Source organism: Odocoileus virginianus, chromosome 34 (assembly GCF_023699985.2).
Source record: "Odocoileus virginianus isolate 20LAN1187 ecotype Illinois chromosome 34, Ovbor_1.2, whole genome shotgun sequence".
NCBI classification, from domain to species: domain Eukaryota; kingdom Metazoa; phylum Chordata; class Mammalia; order Artiodactyla; family Cervidae; genus Odocoileus; species Odocoileus virginianus.
In genome coordinates this window covers 6,579,867-6,606,648 of record NC_069707.1, presented here as the reverse complement: position 1 = coordinate 6,606,648, position 26,782 = coordinate 6,579,867, and the positions used below count along the sequence as shown (strand labels likewise).

Genomic DNA, 26,782 nt, shown 5'->3' with positions numbered 1-26,782 from the left:
GTTTTAGAGAGGTGATCAGGGAATAGGAAATCCCTTATGTAGAAGGTTCGTTTAAGCCAACATCTGAAGGAGATTAGAAAAGCAAGCCAGGTGCCCCCCGGGGGAAACGAGTTTCCAGGCTGAATACAGAGCAGGATACAGGTGCAGGGGCTGTGTGTGCTCAGTTTGAGGTCCTGCAGAGAGGCCAGTGTGCCTGAAGTAGAGTGAATGGGGGTGTGTGTGTGGAGGGGGGGCAGATAATAGTAGATGAGCCAGAGAGTTAATGGGGATCCAGGATGTATAGATCCCCGAAGGCCGCCGGAAGAATTCTGGCTTTTATTCTGAGAGATAGAGGAACCGCTGGAGACTGTGGAGCTGTGGATGACACAATTTGACTAATCTCTTAAAGACAGCCATCTGGCTGATATGCTCAGCGTAAACTCCCCGAGGACAAGGATGGAGGCAGGAAGCAGAGATGCAGGTCGGAGGTTGTTTCAGTGAGATCCATGGAGAGATGGTGGAGGCTTGAAACAGGAAGGCGGCCGTGGGGGTGACGATGGATCAGTGATTGAGCTCTGGATGTATTTTGAAGGTAGAAATGGCAGATATTTTTAGGCGGACTGGATATGTGATGTGAGAGGAAAAGGAATCAAGCAGGATATAATGTTTGTTCCCTAAGGAGAGAGGATGGGGGAGGGCGTGGGGGAGACTGTTACTGAGATGGGGGAACATGGGAGAAAGCGGTGTGTGTGTGTGTGTGTGTTTAGAGAGTTGAGAAAAGGAATCACTATTTCTGTTGTGATCATATTCAGTCTGTTAACCTCTGACACAGCTAAGTCAGAATGTTGAGTGCCTAACTGAACGGATAGCTTTGGAATTTAGGAGAAACATGTAGGTTGTAGACACCAGTTTTGAAGTCATAGGTGCACACAGAGGTGAAAAGGAGAGGATTAGCATCAGGGCAACTGTCCATTTTCTCATATTTCTGACCTCATCAGAAAGAGGAAGATGGATTGGTCAAGTCCCCTTGTAAATATGCTACTACTACTTATATACAATGGCATTAGCTAGAAAAGAGTTCTTATCTATAGAATGCATTTAGCGGGAAACACTTAGTCTAAGTTTGCTTATAGTAAACAACCTAGAATATGTGAATGCATAAAGTAAGGCTCTCTGAAAATGTCATAAGCTATGCAATTATTAAGGGGTAAATGAAGACGTTTCATCAAGTGGTGAATACCTGAGAGGTTTTATGTTAGAGATCATTCTGTGAGCTTCCTGGAGACCTGATGCATTGACTCTTGCCTAGAGTATGTCCCAATATGCTGAGAAAGGACCTGGGCTTTGTTAAACACAGGATCTACTGCCTTTAACACAGTAGCTGTGTTAAATGATGTGGGCTTCCCATTATTTCGTCTGTACTTCACCATTACCAGCATCCTGGAAGTTATTAGTAAAGCTTGACACTGGGCTCCATCTATGATTCTTGCACGTCTGGTTTGACAGTCAGACTCTGTCATCTCAACAGCCTCGAGACCGGAAGAGACGCTGTACCCTTTGTGGATGCTGAGATAGGGCCACAGAAGAGACTGAGAAGCAGCAGTCTACTAGGCAGGAGGAAAACGAGACGATGCGGGAGGCCTGGAAGCCAAGGCGACACAGTCTTTCAAGGGGGGTGTATGTGTCATGACAAACGGTGTCAAAGGCTGCAGATTAACCACTTTGTACGGAAGCTCGCTGGACTTAGAAATGGAGATGCCATTGCAATCTTGACAGGAGCCATGACTTATTGGAGGCATGTAGCCAAAAGCCTTGTGGGGGTGGAGTCAAGAGAGAATTGGAGGAGACAGATTCCAAGAGGTGAGCCCAGACACTTCTTTCTAGAGTTTGGCTGAAAGGGCAGCAGAGACAGGGGAGGCTGGATGGGCTGTGGGACTGTAAAGAGTGTTTTGAAAATGAGAGGCCTCTGTAATGGCAGGATGCTAGTATGCCGAAGGGAGAGAGTGGGAAGAGGAGGTACTTGGTGGTGCCCGGGGCAGGTGATGCAATGGGAGCTGAAGGATGAGAAGAGGGGTGATCTTGCAGAGAAGGAAGGCTGCGTGCTGGGGCCCAGGTGTGGACAAGGGAGGTTTTGGGAATTTGAGAAGAGAAGGAAAGGTGTGAATGAGAAAGGGGAAGGAAGGGATAGTTAGGATTGTTGCTGGGCACTAACAGCCCATGATGGGAGCGTTGGACCATAAAGAAAAGTGAGCACTAAAGAATTGATGCTTTCGAATTGTGGTGCTGTAAAAGACTCCTGAGAATCCCTTGGGCTGCAAGGAGGTCAAACCAGTCCATCCTAAAAGAAATCAACCCTGGATATTCATTGGAAGGCCTGATGCTGAAGCTGAACCTGATGAGAAGAGCTGGCATGTTGGGAGTGATTGAAGGCCAAAGGAGAAGTGGGCAACAGAGGATGAGATGGTTGGATAGCGTCACTGACTCAGTGGACATGAATCTGAGCCAATTCTGGAAAATAGTGAAGGACATGGGAGCCTGGTGTGCTGCAGTCCATAGTGTCGCAAAGAGTCAGACACGACCTAGCGACTGAACAACATCTGGGGTCAGAGATTGTGAATTTAGAGCAGGCTGGTCAGTAGAGTGCCTGCTCTTTTGCACCAACACTCAGTAGCAAGCGCAGAGCAGACAGGAAGTTGGCTTTATGCCAGTTGGGGGTTGGTCAGACTTGTATGAGGAAGTCTCCACCCCCCATTTGGCTTTGGCACACAACATCCCCTCGTGTCTCTGTGAATGAGTCCAGTAAGTATTTATTGAATCCCTGTGCTCAGCTCTGTACCACGGACCGACCGTGAAAACTTCTGTCTTGGCCTATCCAAAATGGGTACAAAATTTCAGTTTTGCAAAGTGGTTACACCCTGGGGAGCTAATGTACAGCGTGCGGAGTACAGCTAATAATTTTACTTTGTAGACTTGAATTTGCTACAAGGGTAGCTATTTCCAAACTACAGAGTTTTTACTTAAGCTTTTCAATTTTATATCTATACCTTCCTCTCTCTTCCCCACTGGCTATCAAGAACACAGAGAATGATAGAGATGTGATACATACATACAATGGAATATTACTCAGCCATAAAAAAGAATGAAATAATACCATGTGCTGCAACATGGATGGACCTAGAAATTGTCATATTGAGTGAAGTAAGCCAGAGAGGGAGAGATGTCGTATGACATCGCTTACATGTGGAACCTAAAATGACATCATGCAAATGGACTTACAGAGCAGAAAGAGACTCACAGACTTAGAGAGTGAACTTACGGTTGCTGGGGAGAAGGGACAGTTAGGGAGTCTGGGATGGACATGTACTCAATGCTATGTTTAAAATGGATGATGAACCAGGACCTACTGTAGAGCCCATGGAACTCTGCTCAATGTTAGGTGACAGCCTGGATGGGAGGGGAGTTTGGGGAGAATGGATATGTGTATATGTATGGCTGAGTCCCCTGCTGTTGACCTGAAACCATCACAGAATTGTTCATTCATTGGCCATACCTCAATACAAAATAAAAAGTTTAAAAAAGAAAAAATAGAGAACGGTAGGATTATCATATGCACAATAGCTCATTAGCTTCAGCTTACATTGTACACACCATGATTTCAGAACAGTAATGATAGTATCACCACGAATGTGATTACTAAAAACTTCAAATATATTTTCATGTGCTCTACCCATTCTCCTGCTGAATTTTTCTAACAAAAGTAGTGTATCTACATTGTTAAAACATAGGACCATTTCATACTATGCTTTCTAATTGCCATGTTACATTAATTCTACACACACACACTTAATGTTCACTACCGGTCTCATGTTGATGTTTGACCAGCAATTCTGGTTGTTTTAAGTTTGTTCTCTAATTCCTCGGGAATATGGCACTAGAAAAATATTCACTGAAATCTTCCTCAGTGACAATTTATTTGGGACCTTTATTCTTGATGGAGGAGGAAATGGCAACCCACTCCAGTATTCTTGCCTGGAGAATCCCATGGATGGAGAAGCCTGGTGGACTACAGTCCATGGGGTCGCAAACAGTTGGATACGACTGAGCGACTTCACTTTCACATTATTCTTGAGCATGAGTTTGGCTGGATGAGTCCTGGGTTCACATTTTTTCCCCCTCAAATATCTTAAATGTCTTACTTCTGTGTTCTGATGTAAAGTGTTATGGACAAGCCTGACAATGATCTAATTTTTTTTTTCTTTATGAGTAAATTGATCTTTTTTGCCCAGATGCCCAAAGGATTTCTTTTTCTTTAGAATATAGTAATTTTATTAGAATACTTCTTGGTGAGGCTTCCCCAGTGCCTCAGCATTAAAGAAACTGCCTGCAGCGCAGGAGTCGCAGAAGATGTGGGTTCAATCCCTGGGTTGGGAAGATCCCCTGGAGGAGGAAATGGTAACCCACTTCAGTCTTCTTGCCTGGAGAATCCCACGGACAGAGGAGCCTGGCGGGCTACACTCCAAGGGGTCACACAGAGTCGGACTCGACTGGAGGGACTTAGCACAGCACATGTCTCGGTGCTGGTCGTTTCGGATCAGTGTTCACACACAGTCTATGTCAGGAAAGTTGTACTGAATTTAATTTTTTAGTATTTGCTCCATTCTCTAGCTTTGGTGTTTTTCTCATGGGCTTTCTAGCATACATAGATTAGATTTTCTTTATCCAGCGTCTAAGTTGGTCAACTTCTCCAGACGGATTTAGAAGTTGGTAAAAAAAGGTTTGTATTCTTGCTCAGCTGTGTCTCATTTCTGTAACCCCGTGGACTCGCCAGGCTCCCCAGGCCATGGGACTGTCCAGGCAAAAACACTGGAGTGGGTTGCCCTTTCCTCCTCCTGAGGATATTCCCCACCTAGGGACTGAACCCCCATCTCTGGCATACCCTACATCAGCAGGCAGATTCTTTACCACTGAGCTACCTGGGAAGCCCAAATAAAGTTCATCTTACTTTATCTTCATTTTAAAGAATTTTCTTTCTTTTCACTTTCTATTTCTCTTAAGACAATATCTCCTGTTATTTATCTGCACTTGGGTAATTTCTTAATACAAACAAACTGTAGAAACTTCTTAAAGAGATGGGAATACCAGACCACCTGACCTGCCTTCTGAGAAATCTGTATGCAGGTCAATAAGCAACAGTTAGAACTGGACAGCGAACAACAGACTGGTTCCAAATCGGGAAAGGAGTATGTAAAGGCTATATATTGTCACCCTGATTATTTAACTTATATTCAGAGTACATCATGAGAAACGCTAGGCTGGATAAAGCACAAGTTGGAATCAAGATTGCTGGGAGAAATATCAATAACCTCAGATATGTAGATGACACCACCCTTATGGCAGAAAGCAAATAACAACTAAAGAGCCTCTTGATGGAAGTTAAAGAGGAGAGTGAAAAAGTTGGCTTAAAACTCAACATTCAGAAAACTAAGATCATGGCATCTGGTCCCATCACTTCATGGCAAATTGATGGGGAAAAAATGGAAACAGTGGCTGACTTTATTTTTTTGGGCTCCAAAATCACTGCAGATGGTGATTGCAGCCATAAAATTAAAAGATGCTTACTCCTTGGAGGGAAAGTTATTACCAACCTAGACAGCATATTAAAAAGCAGAGACATTACTTTGTCAACAAAGGTCTGTCTAGTCAAGGCTATGGTTTTTCCAGTGGTCATGTATGGATGTGAGAGTTGGACTATGAAGAAAGCTGAGCACCAAAGAATTGATGCTTTTGAACTGTGGTGTTGAGAAGACTCTTGAGAGTCCCTTGGACTGCAAGGAGATCCAACCAGTCCATCCTAAAGGCGATCAGTCCTGGGTGTTCATTGGAAGGACTGATGCTGAAGCTGGAACTCCAGTACTTTGGCCACCTCATGCAAAGCGTTGACTTATTGGAAAAGATCCTGATGCTGAGAGGGATTGGGGGCAGGAGGAGAAGGGGACGACAGAGGATGAGATGGTTGGATGGCATCACCGACTCAATGGACATGAGTTTGAGTAAACTCCAGGAGTTGGTGCTGGACAGGGAAGCCTGTCCTGCTTCAGTCCATGGGGTCGCAAAGAGTCAGACCTGACTGAGCTACTGAACTGAGCTGAACTGAACTGAACCAGTGAACCAGTGAACCAGTGAAGTTGCTCAGTCATGTCTGACTCCCTGCGACCCCATGGACTGTAGCCTACCAGGCTCTTCCATCCATGGAATTTTCCAGGCAAGAGTACTGGAGTGGGTTGCCATTTCCATCTCTGAATTTCTTAATAACTTAATTCCCTTTGGAACAGTTATTTTGGTTTTCACTTGATGGTGGACAAGACTGGCTGATAAGCGCTCACATCTCTTAGGACACTATTCTGTTCTCCTCTCTGCCTCCTCAAAAACTCTGTGGGATTTGACCTTGTTTCTTTTCTGTTGGGATTTTACTTTGTCTCTTTCTGTTGCCCTCCTTTACATGAAATTAGTTCTGAAGTTTTAGGAGGAAGAAGGATTCCTGGTAGCTCTTACTGGCTCTAGAGTTTCTTCTTCAGTTCTGGGGGCAGTGTTCAAAAATGTAAGTGCTCGGTTCCTGTCATCTCCCAACTCTGTTACTCTCCTTCCAACTGGACTTTCTCTTTTCCTTCACTATTCTGAGTAAATGTTTCCTTAGTGTGGGGCTGTGTCCTCACAGAGGTCTTTGGCTGGTTATGTTTTGTGAGTCATGGGACCTACCTGCTCCAGCCCCTCAGACCTTCCTGTAGACCCTCCTCACTGCCCCTGTCTCCTTCATGGAGTTGTATGCCTGAATTCATCACAATGTCTTGGCCATAGCATAGGTGTTGCACAATTAATAGTTGTAGAATAAATTAATGAAATTTAACTTCATTCTTAATTAAAGAACTCTAATAAAGTAATCAATGACAATGGGAATTAATAACAGAGTGGGATAGGATGGTTTTACTTATGTGAATTATTTTTCTATTTTAAATAAATGGTTAAGTAATTAGCTATTTTCTGATTTGATGAAAGATCACCTGTCTATTTAATTTAGTTGAGCGATTTTACTGCTCTGATAATACTTTTTCTAGGAAGAAGTTAACCTACGAACAAAGTGCAATAACACTTTAATAGTTCTTGCTGACTCTATCTGTCACAGTCTCAAATTCTGACAGAATGCACAAATTATGCTCCTCTTTCCATTTATTAACTAAGGGATTTATATGACTTTATTACGTTCAATCTATTTACGATACACTCTAGGAGCATTTGGGCAAACAATTCCTTTTCTAAAGGAAGACAAATATTTTAGCTTATATATCTGGTAATTCCTGGTTAAAAAGTACACACAGGGTTTGAATTTACTACATTTACATTGAATTTACCTACATTTACTCAATGCATTGTTTTCAACATTGTGAAATTTGTATGAAAAACATTTGACCTATACCAAGAATGTTCTAGTATTTAAGAAAGTTTAATGTCCTAAGGAAACGATTAATCTGACTCTGCGGCCCCATATGTAGCCCGTCCAGGCTCCTCTGTCCATGGAATTTTCCAGGCCCGAACACTGGAGCCAGTTGCCACTTCCTACTCCAGGGCTCTCCTGGACCCAGGGATTGAACCCCGGCCTCCTGCCTTCGCAGGCAGATTCCCTACCACTGCGCCACCTCTGGGAAACCCTATGTGTGTCCTAAGCAGAGGTCGCTGTGCAGTTCTTTTCAAGGCACGACCCACATTTACACAGCTGCCTTTCAGCCACTTACTGGCATAAAGTTGAGAGTGCCCGGAAAGAAACCTGCCGCATACTTATCGGAAGGTGGTGACAAATTAGCACTAAGCAGAGCAGAATATTTGTACTCATCTGAATGTAAAATAGATACAATAGTGTTGAAGGGATAGATGGGCTGAGCAGGGTGGAGAGGACAAGTACTGACCCTTTGATACGACTTGTGTTATTTCCTGGGGCTTTTTTTTTTTTTTTTCCTTATCACTGTTGAATAGCATTTATAAATAGAACTAACGTGGATGAATGTGATGAATTTGTAACATGAACTAGTTCTGCATGGAGGAGGGGTCCATTCTCAGGTGAGCTCAAAAGTAGCAAATTCTCTAAAAATCACTTCTGCATTGTCGGCCTTTGGAATCACAGCGAGGGTCTTTGTGTGTGCTTGTGTACATATATACATTAATACTTGTCAACTTATGCTGTTTAAGCTATTAAACAAGTTTGAAAATTTTTAGATACACTTTCATAAAGTGGATAATCTACAGACAGATACCTAACATAATTTCGACCTGACAGGATAACATTTGCAAACATTAAGAACATTTTAATATTAACAAAGTATACTATTCCTTGTGAAAGTGTTAGTTGTTCAGTGGTGTCCGACTCTTTGTGACCCCATGGACTGTAGCCTACCAGGCTCGTCTGTCCATGGAATTCTCCAGACAGGAATACTGGAGCAGGTTGCCATTTCCTGCTGTAGGGGATCTACCTGACTCAGGGATTGAACCTGTGTCTCCTGCATCGCAGGCAGATTCTTTACTGTCTGAGCCACCAGATGGGCATTCTACTATTCCATACCTAACCAAAAAAAAAAAAAAAAGTTCTTCCTACATTTCATCAGACTATAGTCACAATACATCCTGTTAGATGACCTATCTAGGTAATATCGCAACTCATCGGTATGGTTTATATTTTTTATATTTGGGGAGTAAATTATTCAGTCTTTATGTGTATGCTCAAGGGTTCTCTTAAGAGCAGGAAATACTCATTTTAAAGTATAAAATGCATAGAAGCTTCAATAAACTCATCTTTTAAGAATCTAAATAATGAGTCGGGAGAGGACACTCAAATAGAGGTTGCACTTCAGTGGTCTGTTGTAGGAAGAGTTGGGCTGGGTAGGAGAATGTTCTATAGTGAAGCTGGGTCCCAGTTTCAAGTCCCGTATGGGCCAGTTTGCTTCCCGTTTCTTGCTGGTCACTGGCCCCATGCTAAGCGCATGTGGTCACCTAAGGGTCAGATCACGAAGGGTTCAAACCCTCCACACCACTGGACTGCCCCTCAAAAGGCCTGTTCCCTAGGAGGGTACAAATGGCTCCTTACAAAGTTTAATTCCCAAGCTTTCCTCAGAAAAGAGAGCGAGACGGAAGCTAAATCTTGTAAGTGAGAGAAATTAAAAGCACAGGGATACTAGGTAAAACTAAAATCTTGGGGAAACTGGCAAATGTTCTGTTAAAATGAGTCAGAGCTTGTCAGCCGTCCAGGAGCTGCCGCCGTCTTTCAAATCCTCCGAGCAGGAGAGGTGGCCGTTTTTTGTTCGGCCGTGGAATTTCCCAGAGTGGCCTTTTGGGGGCACTCAGGTACAGCTACAAAAGCAACCGCTACACAGGCTGTCTGATTCTCCCCCTGCTGAATTCTGGCCTCTGTGACGTCCTGGCCACAAGAACCTGGGAAAGCCCTCCCCGGCCCTGTCTCCTAGGCCCCCGGAGGCGAGAAATCCCCAGTGGAGACACCAGTCTCTGAACTACCACCCTGTGCCAAGGACTGTGGGCTTCCCAGGTGGCTCAGTGGTAAAAAGTCCGCCTGCTAATGTAGGAGACGCAGGAAACCAGGTTCGATCCCTGGGTCGGGAAGAGCCCCTGGAGGAGGAGATGGCAGCCCACCCCAGTCTTCTTGCCTGGAGAATCCCATGGGCAGAGGAGGCTGATTGAGCTACAGTCCATGGGGTTGCAAAGAGCCGGACATGACTGAGCAGCTAACCAATACAGGCCTACATTTTTCTGCTAGAACGCCTCTCTTTGCACACACAAACGCCAAGGACTGTACTGACTCTCTGCCTACTCGGTTCACGCTCTGTCTATCCTGAGAAGTGACAGGTGAGACCACTGGGTCATAAAGACGTTCAATCCCTCGCTGAAGTTTACCCGGCAGGAAACCCACACCCCTCATCAGAACTCGGGGCTCTGGCTCTTGAAGGCCGCCCTTTCCTGATACCAAGCTGCCTCCATTTTCCTTCCGTTTTTCCTTTTTAGTAAAAAAAATTCAGCTCACTAGTCCTTCATCATTTAGAGACTCACAGAAAAGCAGGGTATATGCTTCCTCTTTGGATAAAAAAAAAAATCTAAAATAACTTTATAGAGGAACATGAATTTATGATTAATCCATTTCCCCATGCTATGTAGAGAATGCCCTATCTTCTATATGTATTAGAATTAAAAAACAACAACAACAACAAAAAAAACACTTCTTAAATTCTCAGTAATCTTAATATTATTTTTCTTCATTTGCAGGTAGTTAGCCCCGGGGAGTTGGTGACAGCCTCTCTGGGGGTGCCTATCACATCGCTGTTTGTTTTCTCAGTTTTGTTGCTAATAATGTTCTTTTCATCCCTGGACATCTGTCATCGACTGATGTAGTAAATTGGCTAGAGAAAGGGCTAGACCTTGTTCATTGCCTAGAAAAAAAAACCAACATCATTAGGATGTCTGAAACTAAATGTAAGGAGAAAACAGATCAAACAGCACCTGAAATATAATTAGAGAAACAGACTGCATCTTGGATTGCAATTTACAAGTTGTTTTTAATAATTTTTTTTTTCTTTTTCAGATGTTTCAGATGACATCTGAAACTCAAAAAGTAATGACAAAAAGTAACTCAACTTCTAGTAGCCTTCTGGAAAAGAGGTCAGAATTATTGGCTTGTTTGTCCCTTGTCCAAGCCGTGGGCCATGCAGTGCCCCACAGGAAGGGTGAGGCTGTGAAAACAGATACCTGCAAACCACTTTCATTGCAGGAGTTTCTACTGAGGGTGTGACTTCACAGACCTCTGGAAGCTTCTGCTCTGCAAATAGATCTGCTAAGCACGCCTTCTGACGGTGCACTCATCAGACAGCAAGGGTGGGCACAAGTTATTTTACCCTTTACTACAGCCGCTGAGAAATGCTTTTGAGCAGTGCTGTTAGTCCAAACATGAGAGCCTCACCCTCAGAGAAATGGAACTTCCCCAAGAGGGTGTGGAACTCACCACCTGCACCCTCTCCCCGGCCGTCTGTTCCTGGGCTGTGCTTTTCTCTAGAACAGGATTTCTACACCTCTCCCCGCTCTAGTCTGGAGGCAGCTACGTTGGTGTCAAGGTGAATCTGAGGCCAGGAGGAGGGGAAGACTGCCATGTCATTGTCTGGAAGTTTTGTGTAAACCTTAGGTTCGAGGCAATGCAATGGGTTAGTTCCCACTGCATGTTTAATGACCTGATTAGAACTTCCATGACCCACATAATTTAAAACACGATTTTCTGGATTGTGTTAGATGGCATTGCACTTATCTTTCCTTGGTGTCAACAAGTCTTTGATATCAAGGAAGTTTTTTTGGAGTGAAGGCTAAGTAAGCTGCTTTAGTGCCCAAGAGACAGTCAGGAAGGATACTGAGAGCCAAGTGGTCTGGTTGTGCACCCCCTTCCCTCCAAAGCTCATCATTATGCCTTCCATCATGCCTCACGTCGCACTTGACTTCTGAGACTTAGGGATCCCCCACTATTCTCACTGCCATAAAGGTCTCGATAGTCTCCACTGTGAGCCTCCCCTCTCTCCTAAATCCTTTCTCTGGGCCCCCTGGAATTCCTGCTCCACAGTGAACAAGCTCTCGTTATGATCAGCCTTTTCAAACATTTCTCTCTCCTTCCTGATTTAACTGACACTGGCCCATCCCCTTGCAAGTCTCTACAATGAAGGCTGTGTTTTGTTTCAGGAGTGCACACCTGAAAGCCAGAGGTGGAGCTGGTCGGTTCCTAAACTGTCAGACTCTTCTCTCTTGCAAAACCCCACCCCGCTGCTCTTTTGAAAGTTATGCCGTCTGACTACACATCCTCACCTTCTCCCCACCGCCACTGCCTGTAGTGGTCGTAGGTGGAGAAGTCCCTCATTCTTGGGAGATTTAGCTCCTAGCTCATGATTTTCACCTCTGCCCTTATTCTTGTCATCTTTCTGGGGATCGAACCATCCATCCATCAACCTGTTCTTTCAGTTCCTTTATACCTTCTCATTTCTGGAAAACTTTCAAAAAAAAATTCTTCTACTGTTCCAATCCCTTTCTGGGCCTTGTCATCCTGAGAGCTTGCACCACCTCTGACACCTAAATTCCAAATGTGTCTCTTTCAAACCATCATCTCCTATCTTTCCTTTCCTGATATTCTTACTGAAGTATGGACACTGCTTAAATTCTTCAGCATCATTGAGACTTCTCATGAGCTGCCCTGACACCTTCTCCTGGGCCACTGTTTGTTGTCTCTTAAATCACTCAACACAAATGTCAGATGAGCATTTTCAACTTCCTCATGACTGTGTTGTGATTTTCTAGTAGCGCATTTTCTCTTCTTTCTTCCCAAACTGCTCACATCCTCCACCCCACCCCCCTTTCCTCCCTGGACACTTTACTTCATATTTCACTAAGAAGACAGAAGTTATGAATGAGGTATTCATTTACTGGGCAGATATTTACTAAGCATCTTCTCTGTGTCCAACAACCTACATGGAGAAGACGCAGCAGTGAAAAATGTGTCTGTTTTCATGGAGCCATCAGACACCACCTTCTCCCTGCCCTCTCTTCCACTACCACAGCAGACACTCCTTCCCCCTCCCACCCCAGTCACCTCTGACTTTCTGTCTTCTTACAACAAAGAAAGTGGCTTTTTCCCTGTTAAGGGTCAATTCCTCTCTCTGTGCCATGTATCCAAACACCTAGCATCTTCTAAAGTACTTCCTTTCTTCAGCTAGCTCATCTAGCTCTTGAATTACCAAGTAATCCATCTCTGCTGGATCATTTCAATGAGCATAAAGCAAACTCTAGCCTCTTCAGTCTTTAAAGAACCCTCCTGCTATTTCTGCCGTTCTTTTTTTCCTTTTCATAACAAAAGTTCTACAAGTAGTTGATTCCGCTTGGTGGACTCTTAATCCCATAAACATATTGTCTCTTGTCTCCAACTTTCCATCAAATCCGGTCATTACACTGACCTGTGATCTCTGTGTTGCCATGTGCAAAGGACAACAGGCTGACTTCCTCTCATTCAGATTCTCATTAGCATTAACACAAACCTCCCTCTGGGGAACACTTCCTTTCTTGGCTCCATCAACATGGCACATCTCTGTATTTCTTCTACTTTACTTGAGGCTCCTGTATGGTCTCCTTTGCTGGTGGCTGTTCTTTTACCAAGTTTTCCAAACATTGGTGCTCCTTAGGGTTCCACCGTGGTCCCTCCCCTCTTACCTCCTTTTGGCAACTGTCATGGATGTAAAATACCACCTGCATGCTAACAACTCCAAATTTAGCAGTCTCTGACCCCTGACCTTCTTCTCTGAGCTCAACGCACACATCCAAATCTCGACTTTCCTCCTTCTCAATGCTTCAGGCACATCAAACATGTTAACATATTCTGGACTGAACCCTGATTCCACGCTCTCATCCTTACCTACTACCATCAAACCCATCTCAGGGAATATTATTGTAGGATTCATCTCCCTGACTCACAGCTAATCAATCACTATGAACTTTAATTCCACCTCTCAGTATTCACGTCTTCCTGTTTCTTCTGCCAATCCTCATCTGGACCATGTCCATATTGCAATAAGACTGACTTTCTTAGAACATGATTTGGATATGTCCATCCCCTGCTTAAACTTTCAAGGATTCCCTGTTGAGTTTAGAATAAAATCCAAACTCTTTACCATGGCTACATGGTTTGGATAGTTTTTATCTTTCATCACTGTCCCTCTTGCTCATTATTGTCCGGTCACATTGACTTTATTTAGTGGCTTGAAGAAAGCAGGCACTCCATCCCCTCTGGGGCCACAGTTCATGTGCTTTCCTTTGCTTGGAAGGCTCCTCTCCCCAGCCCAGTGATCCTAGCTCAATCCATGGGTGTCTGCTCAACTTTCATATTTCAGACATCCTGACTCCTTTTATAAAGTAGGTTACATCTAAGCTTTTATCATGATTTGTACCTGTGACTTCCTTGTTTATCATTTTATACAACACTAGCATGATAATCCATGGGTTGCAAAAGAGTCGGACACGACTGAGCGATTGCATAATAACAAGCACAATAATAGTAAAGAAAAAAAAGTATTAAAGATGTTTGTTGAATAGGTGAAGGTTATTTCCTTAAGATTCTGGCGATTAAACTCAAAGAGGAGGTAGCTGGTAAGAGTGGAAGTATGTCTCAAAGGCAGTGCTTCTGAAGACTCTCCAAACCCTCTGAACTTACAGATATCACATCTGTTTCCTTTGGGCTTCCCTGGTGGCTGAGATGGTAAAGAATCTGCCTGCAATGCAGGAGACTGGAGTTCAATCCCTGGGTTGGGAAGATCCCCTGGAGAAGGAAATGGCCACGCACGCCAGTATCCTTGCCTGGAGAATCCCATGGATGGAGGAGCCTGGAGGGCTACTGTCCATGGGGTCGCAAAGAATCAGACACCACTGAATGACTAACGCTTTCACTTTTTCCCTATCTGTTTTCTTTAGGGCCCATCTAGAACTTTGGAGTCACTCTACTTATGGACAGTGTAATATCTTTGCTAAGTAGCTTGGATTTGGTGGGTGAGGGTGGGGAGCTGAAAGGGGCTTTATGAATGTAAATTGTAAACACAAATCAGAGACAGGACCAAGAAGCTAAAGTACATGCATTGTGTTAAATTCCAAGGGGTTTTGATTGCATTTTTACTTTAGGAAGGTAATGATTTACAGTGTTTAATGATTTATTTTTAATTCAGATCTCAAAAAATCAAGTGCTTATTGAATGAAATTGAAAAGGAAACACATACAAAGAAATTAGATAGCTGGTGAGCATCTCTACCATCCAGTAATGAATTCAGTAATTAATTAACCAGTATCTGTACAGGTTTTATCAACTCTCTTTTATCAACTTTTAAGTGAACATTACACTATTTTTAAATTTTTTCTTTTCCATTATGCTTTCTTTTTAATAAGATATTGACTGTAGTTCCTTGTTACTCTGATTTTAGTGTCTACTTTGATGCTGCAAGTTCAGTCTGTTGATGGACTGTAAATAGTACTTATATCAGAAATATTTTAGTGTAGCACTTAATATCTGCAACTTACTTCGCCATCTTATTTATTTACAAAAATTCTAAGAGATGACTGAGCATTACTCTTCTTTCTTCTACAAACCGAAAAATGAAGTTAGAGACTAAAATGATCTGTCCAAGGGAACTTGTAACACACGATGTAAAAATTTCATTTCGTCCTGTAATATGTAAGTTGCCTCAAGCATCCAGAGAGAGGCTGAAGGTTTCAGCCGCTCCTGGGTGAGGCTGCCCACCCCCACAGCCAGGGGTGGTGGTGTAGCTGGAACTCTCCACTGCTCCGCAGACCTCATGCCACCGTCTGCCCCAAGGCCACTAGGTCTTGTCCATGTGTCATCAGGATAGAAGTATCCCCAGCTGCAGTGACCTGCTTATATCAGTCACCAAAGAGATTCCTGGCTCCCTTGTCGATTCTCCCGTCTGACCCCCGACCCCACACAAGGCCCCATCCATCCCTTTTCCCTCCCGCGTCCCCCAGCTGCCCTAACTCCCGCCCCCGAGCTGGGGGAACTCAGAGTGAGTCAGCAGTAACTGCCCTTAACCCAACCTACCTACTCTCTCAGTGTTCTTCTCACATCCTTCCCTCACTGACCTCGGCTTCCGCCCCAGGACAGGACTTCCGCTTCCTTCCACTTTACTTCCCCTTCCGCCCCTCACAAGTTTTCTCCACCGCTCCCTTTTGCGTCACTGCGTGGATTTTCAGCATCCTCAAACACAACAGCTTTCCCTTCTCCTTCTGGAACCCCCCCAGTTGTGATGTTCAAACCATCAGGCTCTGTCGTTTCTCTTTTACAGTCGGATACCCCCAGCTTCCTCCATCTCTCTCTCCCTTTCCTGACCCATTTCTAGAAGCCCCAGTTCTTGCCTCACCAGCACTCCCTCTAAGTCTGCCCTGATGATAATTCTGGAGGGCCCCAGGGTCCACATGGGCCATCCTTTCCAAGACCCTGGCCTTTTCAAGTCCGTGCCCTCAACTTCTCCAGTCATCTTGTCCCCTCCCTTAACTCGGCCACCCTTGGGCCCTCTGCCTCCCGACCTTGTCGTTGCCAATCTCCACACCACCTCCACAAAACCCTGAACCCAAAGACTCCTTGAATCCAGCGGGACCCATAGCTGGTGGACCCTATCGCTTTTCTCCACCCCCTTTTCTTCCCCCTTCTCGCCTCATCCAGCTGAAATGCCAGGCTCAGTTACTACACTCACACCTGTATGTCTGCCCTGATCTCCGCTGTCTCTCCTGCTTTTGTTTCACCGGGGTGGCTGGTTAAACCTGACCCTCTGCCTTTTCTGCATCTGTGCCCACACTGGTCAGCGTGACAGAAAAAAAACCCAGGTTGATGGATCTCACTCCAAATTCACTCATTTTCTACCCTTATTCACTCCCTACCCTCCTAAATGACACTTTCACCATCCTTTCCACTCTCTCTAAAACTCTTCCCTCACTTAACTCTCAAGTGATGACTGTTTCCCGTGAAACAACCAGCAAAATCCTTCCCGTGTATCCGGCCCTCCCCGCTGCCACCATGTCAAGCCGTCTCCACTTTGTCTCTGGCCAAATCTACACTCTGCTAGCTGTTGAATCAAGGATGTTGCTCCTCACATGCTCCTCTTTCCTCTGCATTATCTCCCTGCTGCGCTGCAATCATTCCCATCAGCACATAAACATGGTATTTTTTGGCCTGTAAAAAAGAAAATTTTTTTGATTTCACATTCCCTATCTCCAGCTACCTCTTATCTTTGTTTTCATTGATAGCTAAATTCCTAAAAAAAAATTAAAAAAAAAAAATAAAGTATCTATATTCCCTCTGTCTCATTCTTTTCCCTTTTCCACTGAATCCAATCCAGGCAGGCTTTCACCCTCACCAGTCCACTGGTCAAGGTCACAATGACCTCCAAGTTCCAAATCCCAGGGCTCACTGCCCATCCTTGTCCTGCCTGATAGGTGCGTGGCATGGATAATCAGTCTTCCTCCCAGACACACTGTGTTCCTTTGGCTCCCAGTTTACGTGTTCCTGGATTCCTTCCCACTTTATTTGGACCACACCTTCTATTTCACATGTTAAAACACTTTTTACATGAAATGAGCCTTAGATATGGTCACTTCAGAACTCCTGTGCCCACTTGACTCTCTACCAGGGATCTCTTCCCAGACCTCACCATGACACTTGCCTTCATATCTTTCAAGTCTTCATGCACATAGCACCTGCCTCAGCGAGACCTTTCTTGACCACCTGGGGTAAAACCTCAGCTCCCCCCAGCATGCACCATCCTTCTTTTTGGTTTTACCCCTCCTCCATTGCAATCATAACTGTCTAACATTGATGTGAAAGTGTTAGTCGCTCAGTCCTGTCTGACTCTTTGCGACCCCACGGACTGTAGCTCATCAGATTCCTCTGTCCAAGGGATTCTCCAGGCAAGATTGCTGGAATGGGTAGGCATTTCCTTTTCCAGGGGATCTTTCTGACCCGGGGATTGAACCTGGGTCTCCTACATTGAAGGCAGGTTCTTCACCATCTGAGCCACCAGGTAAGCCCAACCAAAAGGTGATGCCCCTGGGTGGGTTTGAACCACCAACCTTTTGGTGAATAGCCAAATGTGCTAACTGTGTCACAGAGACATAGCAGCTCTGTTAACATATTATATACTGAACACACTTGTGTATATATAACATGAATAGCTTTCCCCAACTAGAAGGTAAGCCTGAGAGGACTCTCTTTTTTACTTCTCTATCCCTGTAAGAATTGTATACAGCATATGAGTAGGTGCTTATTAAGTATCCATTGAATGAAAGGGAAGAATGAAGGAAGGACTTGTGGTTTTTTAGGAAATAAAGATCAGTATTGCTGTGATGCACTATGTGGCCATTAGCACAACTGATCAGAGAAATAGTGACTTTGATTATAGCTTGATTAAATGTCTGGGAAAATGCAAAATGGCTTGAATTTTATGTAGATCTAAGGAGATGATTATAGTTGGCTTCTTTCCCTACTAATCACCCAATGACTCTAAAACAAATATGGAAACAATCTGCAAATATTGGTACAAGTTAGAAGAGAAGGTTCTATTATCTGAGCAGAAATCTCAGGGTAACAGTCAGTGATTTTTGCTTTAAGAAATCTCACAGCTTTCACAGGAAAATAGCTGTGAGGGAAAGGTGTTTTCATAAGTAGGTATGTTAGGGACCTGTTATCAGCTCTTAGAAATGCAATATCATTGATTCTGTTTGTATTTGAATAAATATTCCTGTTTGTTATTCTGGAAATTTACAGTCTGAAAACATGAATGAGGCATATTGTAACCTGCTAATGCAGGGAGTTGGAAATGATTCCAGCTTTTCTTCCTCCCTGAGTTAATCCCCTTTTTGAAATCTCATGTTGGAGATGGAAAGTTCCACTTTCTGACATACAAACACCAAACAAAAACTCACAAACCAAAAACCTGTTGGAAAAACTGAGATACTACACCTCTAACTACATGTTCTCTGGTCAGAGTGGGCAAAGACTGCCTTTGGTAGTAAAAATCAATAAGAGAGTACAAAATAGGTCAACCACCATGCTGCAAACTATAGGACATTTGTTGTCATTTAGTCGCTCAGTCGTGTCCAACTCTTCTGCGACCCCGTGGACTGTAGCCACCAGGCTCCTCTGTCCATGGAATTCTCCAGGCAAGAATACTGGAGTGGGTAGCCATTTCCTTCTCTGGGGGATCTTCCCGACCCAGGGATCGAACCCATGTCTCCTGATCGGCAGGAGGATTCTTTACCACTGAGCCACCTGGGAAGCCCATAAATTATATGGCTTAAGTATTTATTTTTTTTTAAATTTTATTTTAGTTTTTGGCCGCAAAGTGCAGCATGTGGGATCTTAGTTCTGTGGTCAGGGATTGAACCTGTGTCCCTGCATTGGAAGTGTGGAGTCTTAAACACTGGACTGCCAGGGAAGCCCTGACATAAGTATTTCAAGGATAACTTGACATCAGATTTAACATAATAATATGGATCCTGTAATTCCATATGACGATTAAGAGATTTATTTCTAAGTGGTCAAAAATGTGTGTGTGTGTATATGTATACATAGGTAATATGTAGCACTCTGAATTATTAGCACATCTATCTAGAACCTGCCATATCTCACTAAGCACAACACAGCATATAAATAATCAACTTTCAATGGGCCAGCCATTGAATATCAGTCACATGTTCACACCCATTGAGAACGCAGCGGCAGAGAAGTACAGATAACATGCAAAATAGAAAATTCTGGCGAAAAGAGCTTGCACATGCCCCCACAGACATCAAACCCAGCCCTGTCTGTACCGATCGATCCCTTAGGCATAATTCCTCTCAGCACTTATTTGTTTGCTTATCGGCCACCACGCCATACCTGCTCACTGCCGCGTCCTGAGATGAAATGCTCTGGCAGGTAGCAGATGTACCAATTAATAACCTGTCGGGTCTGATGGATAAGAGAGGGAAAGCGGGTTCCCACACACAACACCTGCGTGGCTCCCTTCCCCATTTCAGGCGTGTGGGGGGCGGTCAGGAGACACCCCCCGCCTCCCAGGAGAGAGCCTGCATGGTCTTATTACTGTCTATCTTCCACGGCACTCGGGGCAGCCTGTGAGAGGCAGACTCACCTGCTCTTCTCCAAGAATCCTGAAGTGATGGAGCTCTTTAATCAAGGAGTTGGGACAGCCAGCTGTTGGGAAGAAGAAGAATTAATCACCGATGAGTTATTCCCATTCAGTATGGTAATGTGTTCTCACTGCAGTCACGGCTACCGGTGACCAGTATCGCTGTTGGGAAGGACACAAATGCTCACTCATAAAACATGGTCTAACCAACGACCAGACAACACTCCCCACCCCCACCCCAGGGTGCTCCAGCTGCTGCCAGCCCCCCGCTGTGGCTCTGGAGGAAGGAGTTGCACGTGACCCTGACCAGCTTTTTCTCCCCTCCCGATTGTGATCTGGATGTCATGGGGCCCGAGGACACCATGTCATTTCTGCCCAGCATGTCACTTATCACGAATACAGAGCCAGGGTTTCGTGGGGCCAGAGAGGGCGAGTTGGCAGCTGTTGGTTCATTTCACTTATTTACCACCTCCAGGCGCGGATTCTGCACGCTGAGTGAAGGATGAAGATGGGGCAGCCGGACGCCCTGTCTCCATGGGATGGGGCTAGAGTTTAGAACCACACCTGGTTCTTCCAGGAGGCTTTGTCAAGACCCTAAAGATGCTGCTTTTCAGTTTGGAAAGGGTCTATTATGGAGTCCTGTGCCCACCACCTTCTAGTTCTGCTCAGTCAGTGAGAGCCTACTCAAGCTTTATTCAGAGTTTCCTTCTTCAGTTGTTAAAAAAAAAAAAAACAAGTGAATAAATCATGTGTGCTGTGTGTTCAGTTACTCAGTCGTGTCTGACTCTTTGCCACCCCATGGACTGTAGCCCGCCAGGCTCCTCTGTCCATGGGATTCTCCAGGCAGGAACACTGGCGTGGGTTGCCATGTCCTCCTCCAGGGGATCTTCCTGACCCAGGGATCGAACCCATGCCTGTTGCATCTCCTGCATTGGCAGGTGAACTCTTTATCACCGCACCACCTGGGAAGCCCAAATAAAGCATATCCATGCATATACACATATGTGTACGAGTATATATGTCTATCTATCTGTCTCTCTACCTATGCTAGGGCAGGCCAGTTCCTGTTTAAAAATGTTTCCTATCTCTGTCTTTTAAATATAATTATTCCATAACATTAATTTGCCATCATTAGTAACATAAACTTGGAAAACAGAATTGATAGAGAAACCTGTTTATTTGGGATCAGATCTATGGATGACGTAATATGTTCCTATCTCTGTCTTTTAAATAGCATTATTCCACAGTATTAATTTGCCATCATTAATAACATAAACTCTGGAAACAGAATTGATATAGAAACCTGTTTCTTTGGGATCAGATCTATGGATGACATATGTTCCTATCTCTGTCTTTTAAATAGCATTATTCCACAGTATTAATTTGCCATCATTAATAACATAAACTCTGGAAACAGAATTGATATAGAGACCTGTTTCTTTGGGATCAGATCTATGGATGATGTGGTATGTTGGCTTTTCTATTAAGGAAAATGGATTCTGTGAAAATGCACCTAAGCGACAGCTGAAGCTGAGCTGTTTCTCTGAGTCATTATGTGAGAAGGTGGGAGGCACCGAGGATGTTGGCCTGGGGAGGGCGGGCTGCCGGGGAGGCGCTGTCTGCAGGGGGCGAAGGAGTTATCCTCTGCGAGAGGGGCTAGATGTGTGCGTTATTCTAGAAGGCAGGATTAGAGCAAATAGATTAAACAACAGCAGGTATGCTTGGGTTCACTATGAATAAATTTCTAATTTAAAATGGAATATATTTCCTTACCAGCCGGTAACTGGAAGTTTTCAGACAGAGGCTAAATAACTATTTATGCAGAATATTTTAGAGAGGAATTTGACTTGAGTTAGTTCCAATTCTGAAACTGTGGTCACATGAAATGCTGGAACAGAGATTTAGTCTTTGTTACTATATTCAATATATATTCGTCTTTGATGTTATTGCGTTTCATAGTCTTGAGAAAGTGGTTCATAAATGTTCACTAAGGTAATAAATTTTTTTAAAAAAATGAACAAAATGTAAACAGTAGGCAAGAAAAATAAATGGAAACCCCAAGGTGGATATTTTGGTGGAAAATCTAGTCAATTAATTGTCATAGGCACATCCTACCTACAAGGAAGGAAAGCTAGACCCTGACGCCGGAAGAAACCCTTGAGCTGTGTTTCCCCTGCTGGAGGCCACCAAGGTTTATAGCCTGAGGTCCTTTTTAGAGGTTGGTCATTTCAGAGTTGCTATTCTGATCTAAACAATTAGTAAAAGTCTATTCTGGGTCATTTGGTTGGCTGCCATTCAACCAAAAACCACTGGAGAAATTCAGCCTCCTGTCCATTCTTGGGAACATGGGGTCATATTTTTGTTTGGTGAAACTCATGAGGAAAGAGCAGAGGTGGAAAGAATTCTGAGGACACCTTCCCAACAAGCGAGGGTCGTGTGGTTTGGTGCTGAGGATATGAGGGGAGGAGGAGGGGTGACAGACTGAGGTTTGCCAAGCACCAGCTCATAGGCACCCAGGGCCCCGCCTGCACTCTAAGGACTGACTTAGTTTGGTAAGACGACAGTGCCCTCCATATGAAATTCAGAGTTAATTTGAATACTTTTGGTTTTGTGCTTTCATTTATATTTAATTTATACATTTTCACTTGGGTCTTCTAGCTGTATAGTGCAAGAAGTTTCTACCTAAATTTATACCTAGACATAGCTAAGAAACATTAAAAACAGTTTCATTCAGGCTTCGAAGTTTTAGATGATTCTTTTTTCCTTTACCAGTGGTCCTTCGCATCCCACCGACTTGAGAAAAACTGATTTGACTTATTTTAACGGCAGGCAAAATAAGACACAGAATTGAAAATTAACCTACCTTCAGAATTTGCATTCTAACTTTCTCTGAAGATGTAACTAAAAGGATTGATGTCAGTGATAGCTCAAATGTAAACATCTTGAACAGACGACTAGCTAATTACCCGAAACACCTGGTCGATGCAACAAAATATGACAGACAAGGAGAGACGTGGCATCGAGTGCGAAGAGAAGGGCTGTCAGGGGTCACGGTGTGGAAGAGCGTGGGAGGGCACCTCTCACTGTGTGCATCCCGGGGCCGCCAGCGCGGGAAGCGGACAGATGCAAAGCCCGGGTGACGACGCGGTTTAAAACGAGAAATGCAAAACCTGCACGTGGAAAGCCGTAGTGCTGGCAGAAAGGGGAAAGTTCGTGGAGGGGTGCAGGGGGCAAGGAGAGCAGATGAAGACCACGTGAGGACAGGCGTCAACGGCGTAATCTGAATTCTTCCAGGCACTTCACACAGGGTCCACACACACGACAGTGGACCACCTCTGGAAGCCACCGCTGTCTACTTGGACCACACTGTCCAATAAGAGTGTGCAGCCATGAGCAGCCTTCATGTCCCTATCATTCCATCTCTTCTTGAGATAACAGCTAAGAGGCCTCTGTTAAAACATGTACATCAGATATCATGGCATCTGCCATAGGTCTTCCATCTCACCAAGAGTCAAGGCCAAGGGCCCTGGTGGCCTATGTAGGGTGCTTGGCTGCCTGGCCCTCTGTGTAGCTCCTTATCCCTCTCCTGCTGTGGGTCCCGCCAGCCTGCTGTCAGTGCTGACCACCCCGGACAGGCTGCTGTCTGCAGGGCTCTGGATTTGCTGCTCCCTCTGTCCAGAAAGCTCTTGACCCTGCCATCTGCATGGAGTGGTCCTCGACTCCTTCAGGCCCTGGCTCAAATGCCGCATTCTCAGTGAGGCTTTTCAGGACCACCCCGGGTGAAACTGCAGCCTATTTTCATCCTCTCGATCCTCCGTTACTGCTGTATTTTCTTCATAGCTCTCATCACCTTCTAAACGACTTTTCTGATATAGCACTTTATTTTCTGTCTCCTGCTGCTGAAAGGCAAAGGTGGCAAGCGCAGGACCATTGCTTTCTCGTCACCGCTCTATCAGCTGTGTCCAAAACACTGCCTGGTTGGATGAACTGTTCAACAGCAGCTGCCCCATGAATGAGTCATCCAATCTGTCACTGCCCACCTAAGTGCCCATGACACTTAGGAGGGGCTCTGATCCACCCCTCCTCTCTCTTCACCATGGAGGCTTCAGCTGTGACCTCCAGCTCCTGTGTGCTCTGATTATCAGTTAAGTGAACGTTATCTAACCCCTAACCTCTCTCCCCAGCCTGGACCCCACATGGGAGGATGCCAGTGATGCTTAGATGTCATGACTCCTTTGTACTTTCACTGTACCTTCTTTGCCAATATCCTATCTCCAGTTCTGGGCTTCCCTTGTGGCTCAGCTGGTAACGAATCTGTCTGCAATGCAGGAGACCTGGGTTCTACCCCTGGGTTGGGAAGAGCCCCTAGAGAAGGGAAAGGCTACCCACTCCAGTATTCTGGCTTGGAAAATTCCATGAACTGTATGGTCCATGGGGTCGCTAAGAGTCGGACACGACTGAGTGACTTTCACTCACTCACTATATCCAGTTCTGGGTAAACACTACCAACTGTTTTTCCTTCTCCTGTTCTGGTTCTGCCAATCATAGCTGGTGTAGCAAATAGGGGCTAGAATGCCTTCCAACAGAGATTCACACCACCTGCCTGAAGCTGCATCCTTGTTGAGAATGGCGCTGCTGCAGTTCAAGGTCCACTCACTGTCAAGCCCGTGGTGCAGCCTGTTCCTGTGACTTGCCTTTGGCCGGCACCCTCTCCTATCTCCCTTGGGGATTCTTCCAAATCATCACCATCCTTCTCAATTAACCTTTAAAACTTCACTCTCAAAATAGGACCTCACCTGACCAGAAATGTAAAGCTCCGGTGATGAACGTGGAGATGTGCGGCCCAGGCCCCTGCAAGGAAGGCTAGTGGCCACGCTGCAGGAGGACATGAGAGATGCCTTGCCCTGTCTCCAGTCTCCCTCAGCTGCACAGAGCTGCCTCGCTGGAGGTCACATCTTCCCCAGGACCCCCGAATCTGCTGTCTGGGTGAGGGGGAGGTGGACCTGCCCAACCATTTTGTCCCAACACCAGCTGCTGTCGGTCGACACTGGCTCCCAAGTCTCCACTCACGTGGCAGTTCAGCTTCTCCCTCGGCCCGATCTGGGTCTCTGCTCCTCCTTTCTCAGATGCACATCTCCATGAACATCGTGTACTCTGTCCTCTGCTTCTGACTTGGCTGCCAGAGAACCCGCCCTGTGGCCACTAGCAAGTGTGCATGCTAAGTCGCCTCAGTCGTGTCCGACTCTGTGCGACCCCATGGACACTATAGCCCGCCAGGCTCCTCTGTCCACGGGATTCTCCAGGCAACAATACTGGAGTGAGCTGCCATGGCCTCCTCCAGGGGATCTTCCCAACCCAGGGATTGAACCCGCGTCTCTTATGTTGCTTACATTGGCAGGCAGGTTCTTTACCACTAGCGCCACCATCCCTGAACTTCAAGTTGTTTAGTTGCTAAGTTATGTCAGACTCTTTGTGATCCTATGGACTGTAGCCTGCCAGGCTCCTCTATCCGCGGGATTTTCCAGGCAAGAATCCTGGAGTGAGTAGCCATCCTCTCCAAGTTACAACTCCTCTGCTTCCTCGCTTTCTACTCCTCCAGGATATGGTTCCTCCTCCTCAAAACAAGAGTCATTTGTCATCCATCCTAACCTGTCCCCTTCAGCTCCTTGTGGTTTAACTCATCATTCACTCAGTCACCTCAAACTCTACTGCTCTGAAGCTTGTTCCCTTCAAACCATATGTGTTATTCAAATCTTCCCCCTTTAAAAATTCAGCAAAAATCCAGCCTTGAGCATACAGTTAGCACCCTTTTTCTTTCCTTCTCCTTCCATCCAATTTTCTCAAAAGAATAGCCTATAGCCATTGTCACCATTTGAAAATATAGCAGTTGGAGGTATGGGATACAGAAGGGAAGTATCAAAATGGGGCCTTCATGCCTTTTAAAATAAATTCTTGTCACCATGGCCTAGTCTGAAGCTCTGGTTCTGCAACAACTAAATAGCTATATGCTCTTGGATCACTTGGTTACTCTAAATGCAAATTATCAGGAATAATCACAGCTTCTACTTTAAGTAACAGTTTTGAATGTATGTGAAAGCAGGATGAAATGACCTAAGGAATTAGAATGTGAATTTATTGCTGATGATATTAATGGCATATCCATATCTACTGCTTGTTGCTGCTAATTCTTTAAAAAATTTTTTTCTATTTAAAAGGAAAGTAACTAATTGAACTAATTGCTACACAATTTATTGTTTTAAGATATAAAGGTCAAGACTTCTTTTCTTTCAGCTCAAACATGTAAAGGTCTTGAAAGTTATGACTCCCGTTCTTACAAGAAGAAAAATCTGGGCAAACTGAAAGTCAACGCATTTTCTTGGCTCCATCAGAGAATGGATGTCACAGGGCAAAGAACCTCCCTGATATCTGGATAGATAGGCAAGTCCGGAAGTCACAACCCAATCTGCTTAACTGGAGTAGAAGCTGTTGGAACAATAAACCAGTAGGAATATTGAGACAGCAATTTTGATGCATGCTGTGTGTGCTAAATCGCTTCAGTTGTGTTCGACTCTGTGCGACCCTACAGCCTGTAGCCCACCAGTCTCCTCTGTCCGTGGGATTCTCCAGGCAAGAATACTGGAGTGGGTTGCTGTGTACTCCTCCATGGGATCTTCCCCACTCAGGGATCAAACCTGCCTCTCTTTCATCTACCTACACTGGCAGGCACATTCTTTACCACTAGCACCACCTGGGAAGCACTTTTGATGAATCTGCTATTATATAAATGGGATGTAGACTAGTGTGAGAATCAGAAACTCCAGAGGCATGAAATCTTACAGATGTTCCTGATATTTATCTGTAAGAACCCCACCAGGTCCTCAAGGTGAGGATCCCCTTGTGGCTCTGGCAGAGGGAGGGGAAGAGTAAGCATTGTGAAAAATGTCCAGAGCTTTCTCCATAGCAAAAATCTGCCCTCCAAGGGAAGGACTTTGCGAGCACCTTACCCTGCAGCTATGAGAGAGGGGGCATTCCTCCAACTCTGTCTGTCTCAC

The 26,782-nt window shown here is 44.9% G+C and overlaps 1 protein-coding gene across 1 annotated transcript in view; it reads right to left on the bottom strand.

Moving 5' to 3' along the window:
• PRKN (parkin RBR E3 ubiquitin protein ligase) overlaps positions 1-26,782 on the bottom strand; it is a 1,209,190-nt gene that overhangs the window by 194,464 nt on the left and 987,944 nt on the right. The window contains exon 9 of the mRNA XM_070461506.1: positions 19,734-19,795. Coding sequence (XP_070317607.1) covers positions 19,734-19,795 — 62 coding nt within the window. The remainder of the gene's footprint in view (positions 1-19,733; positions 19,796-26,782) is intronic.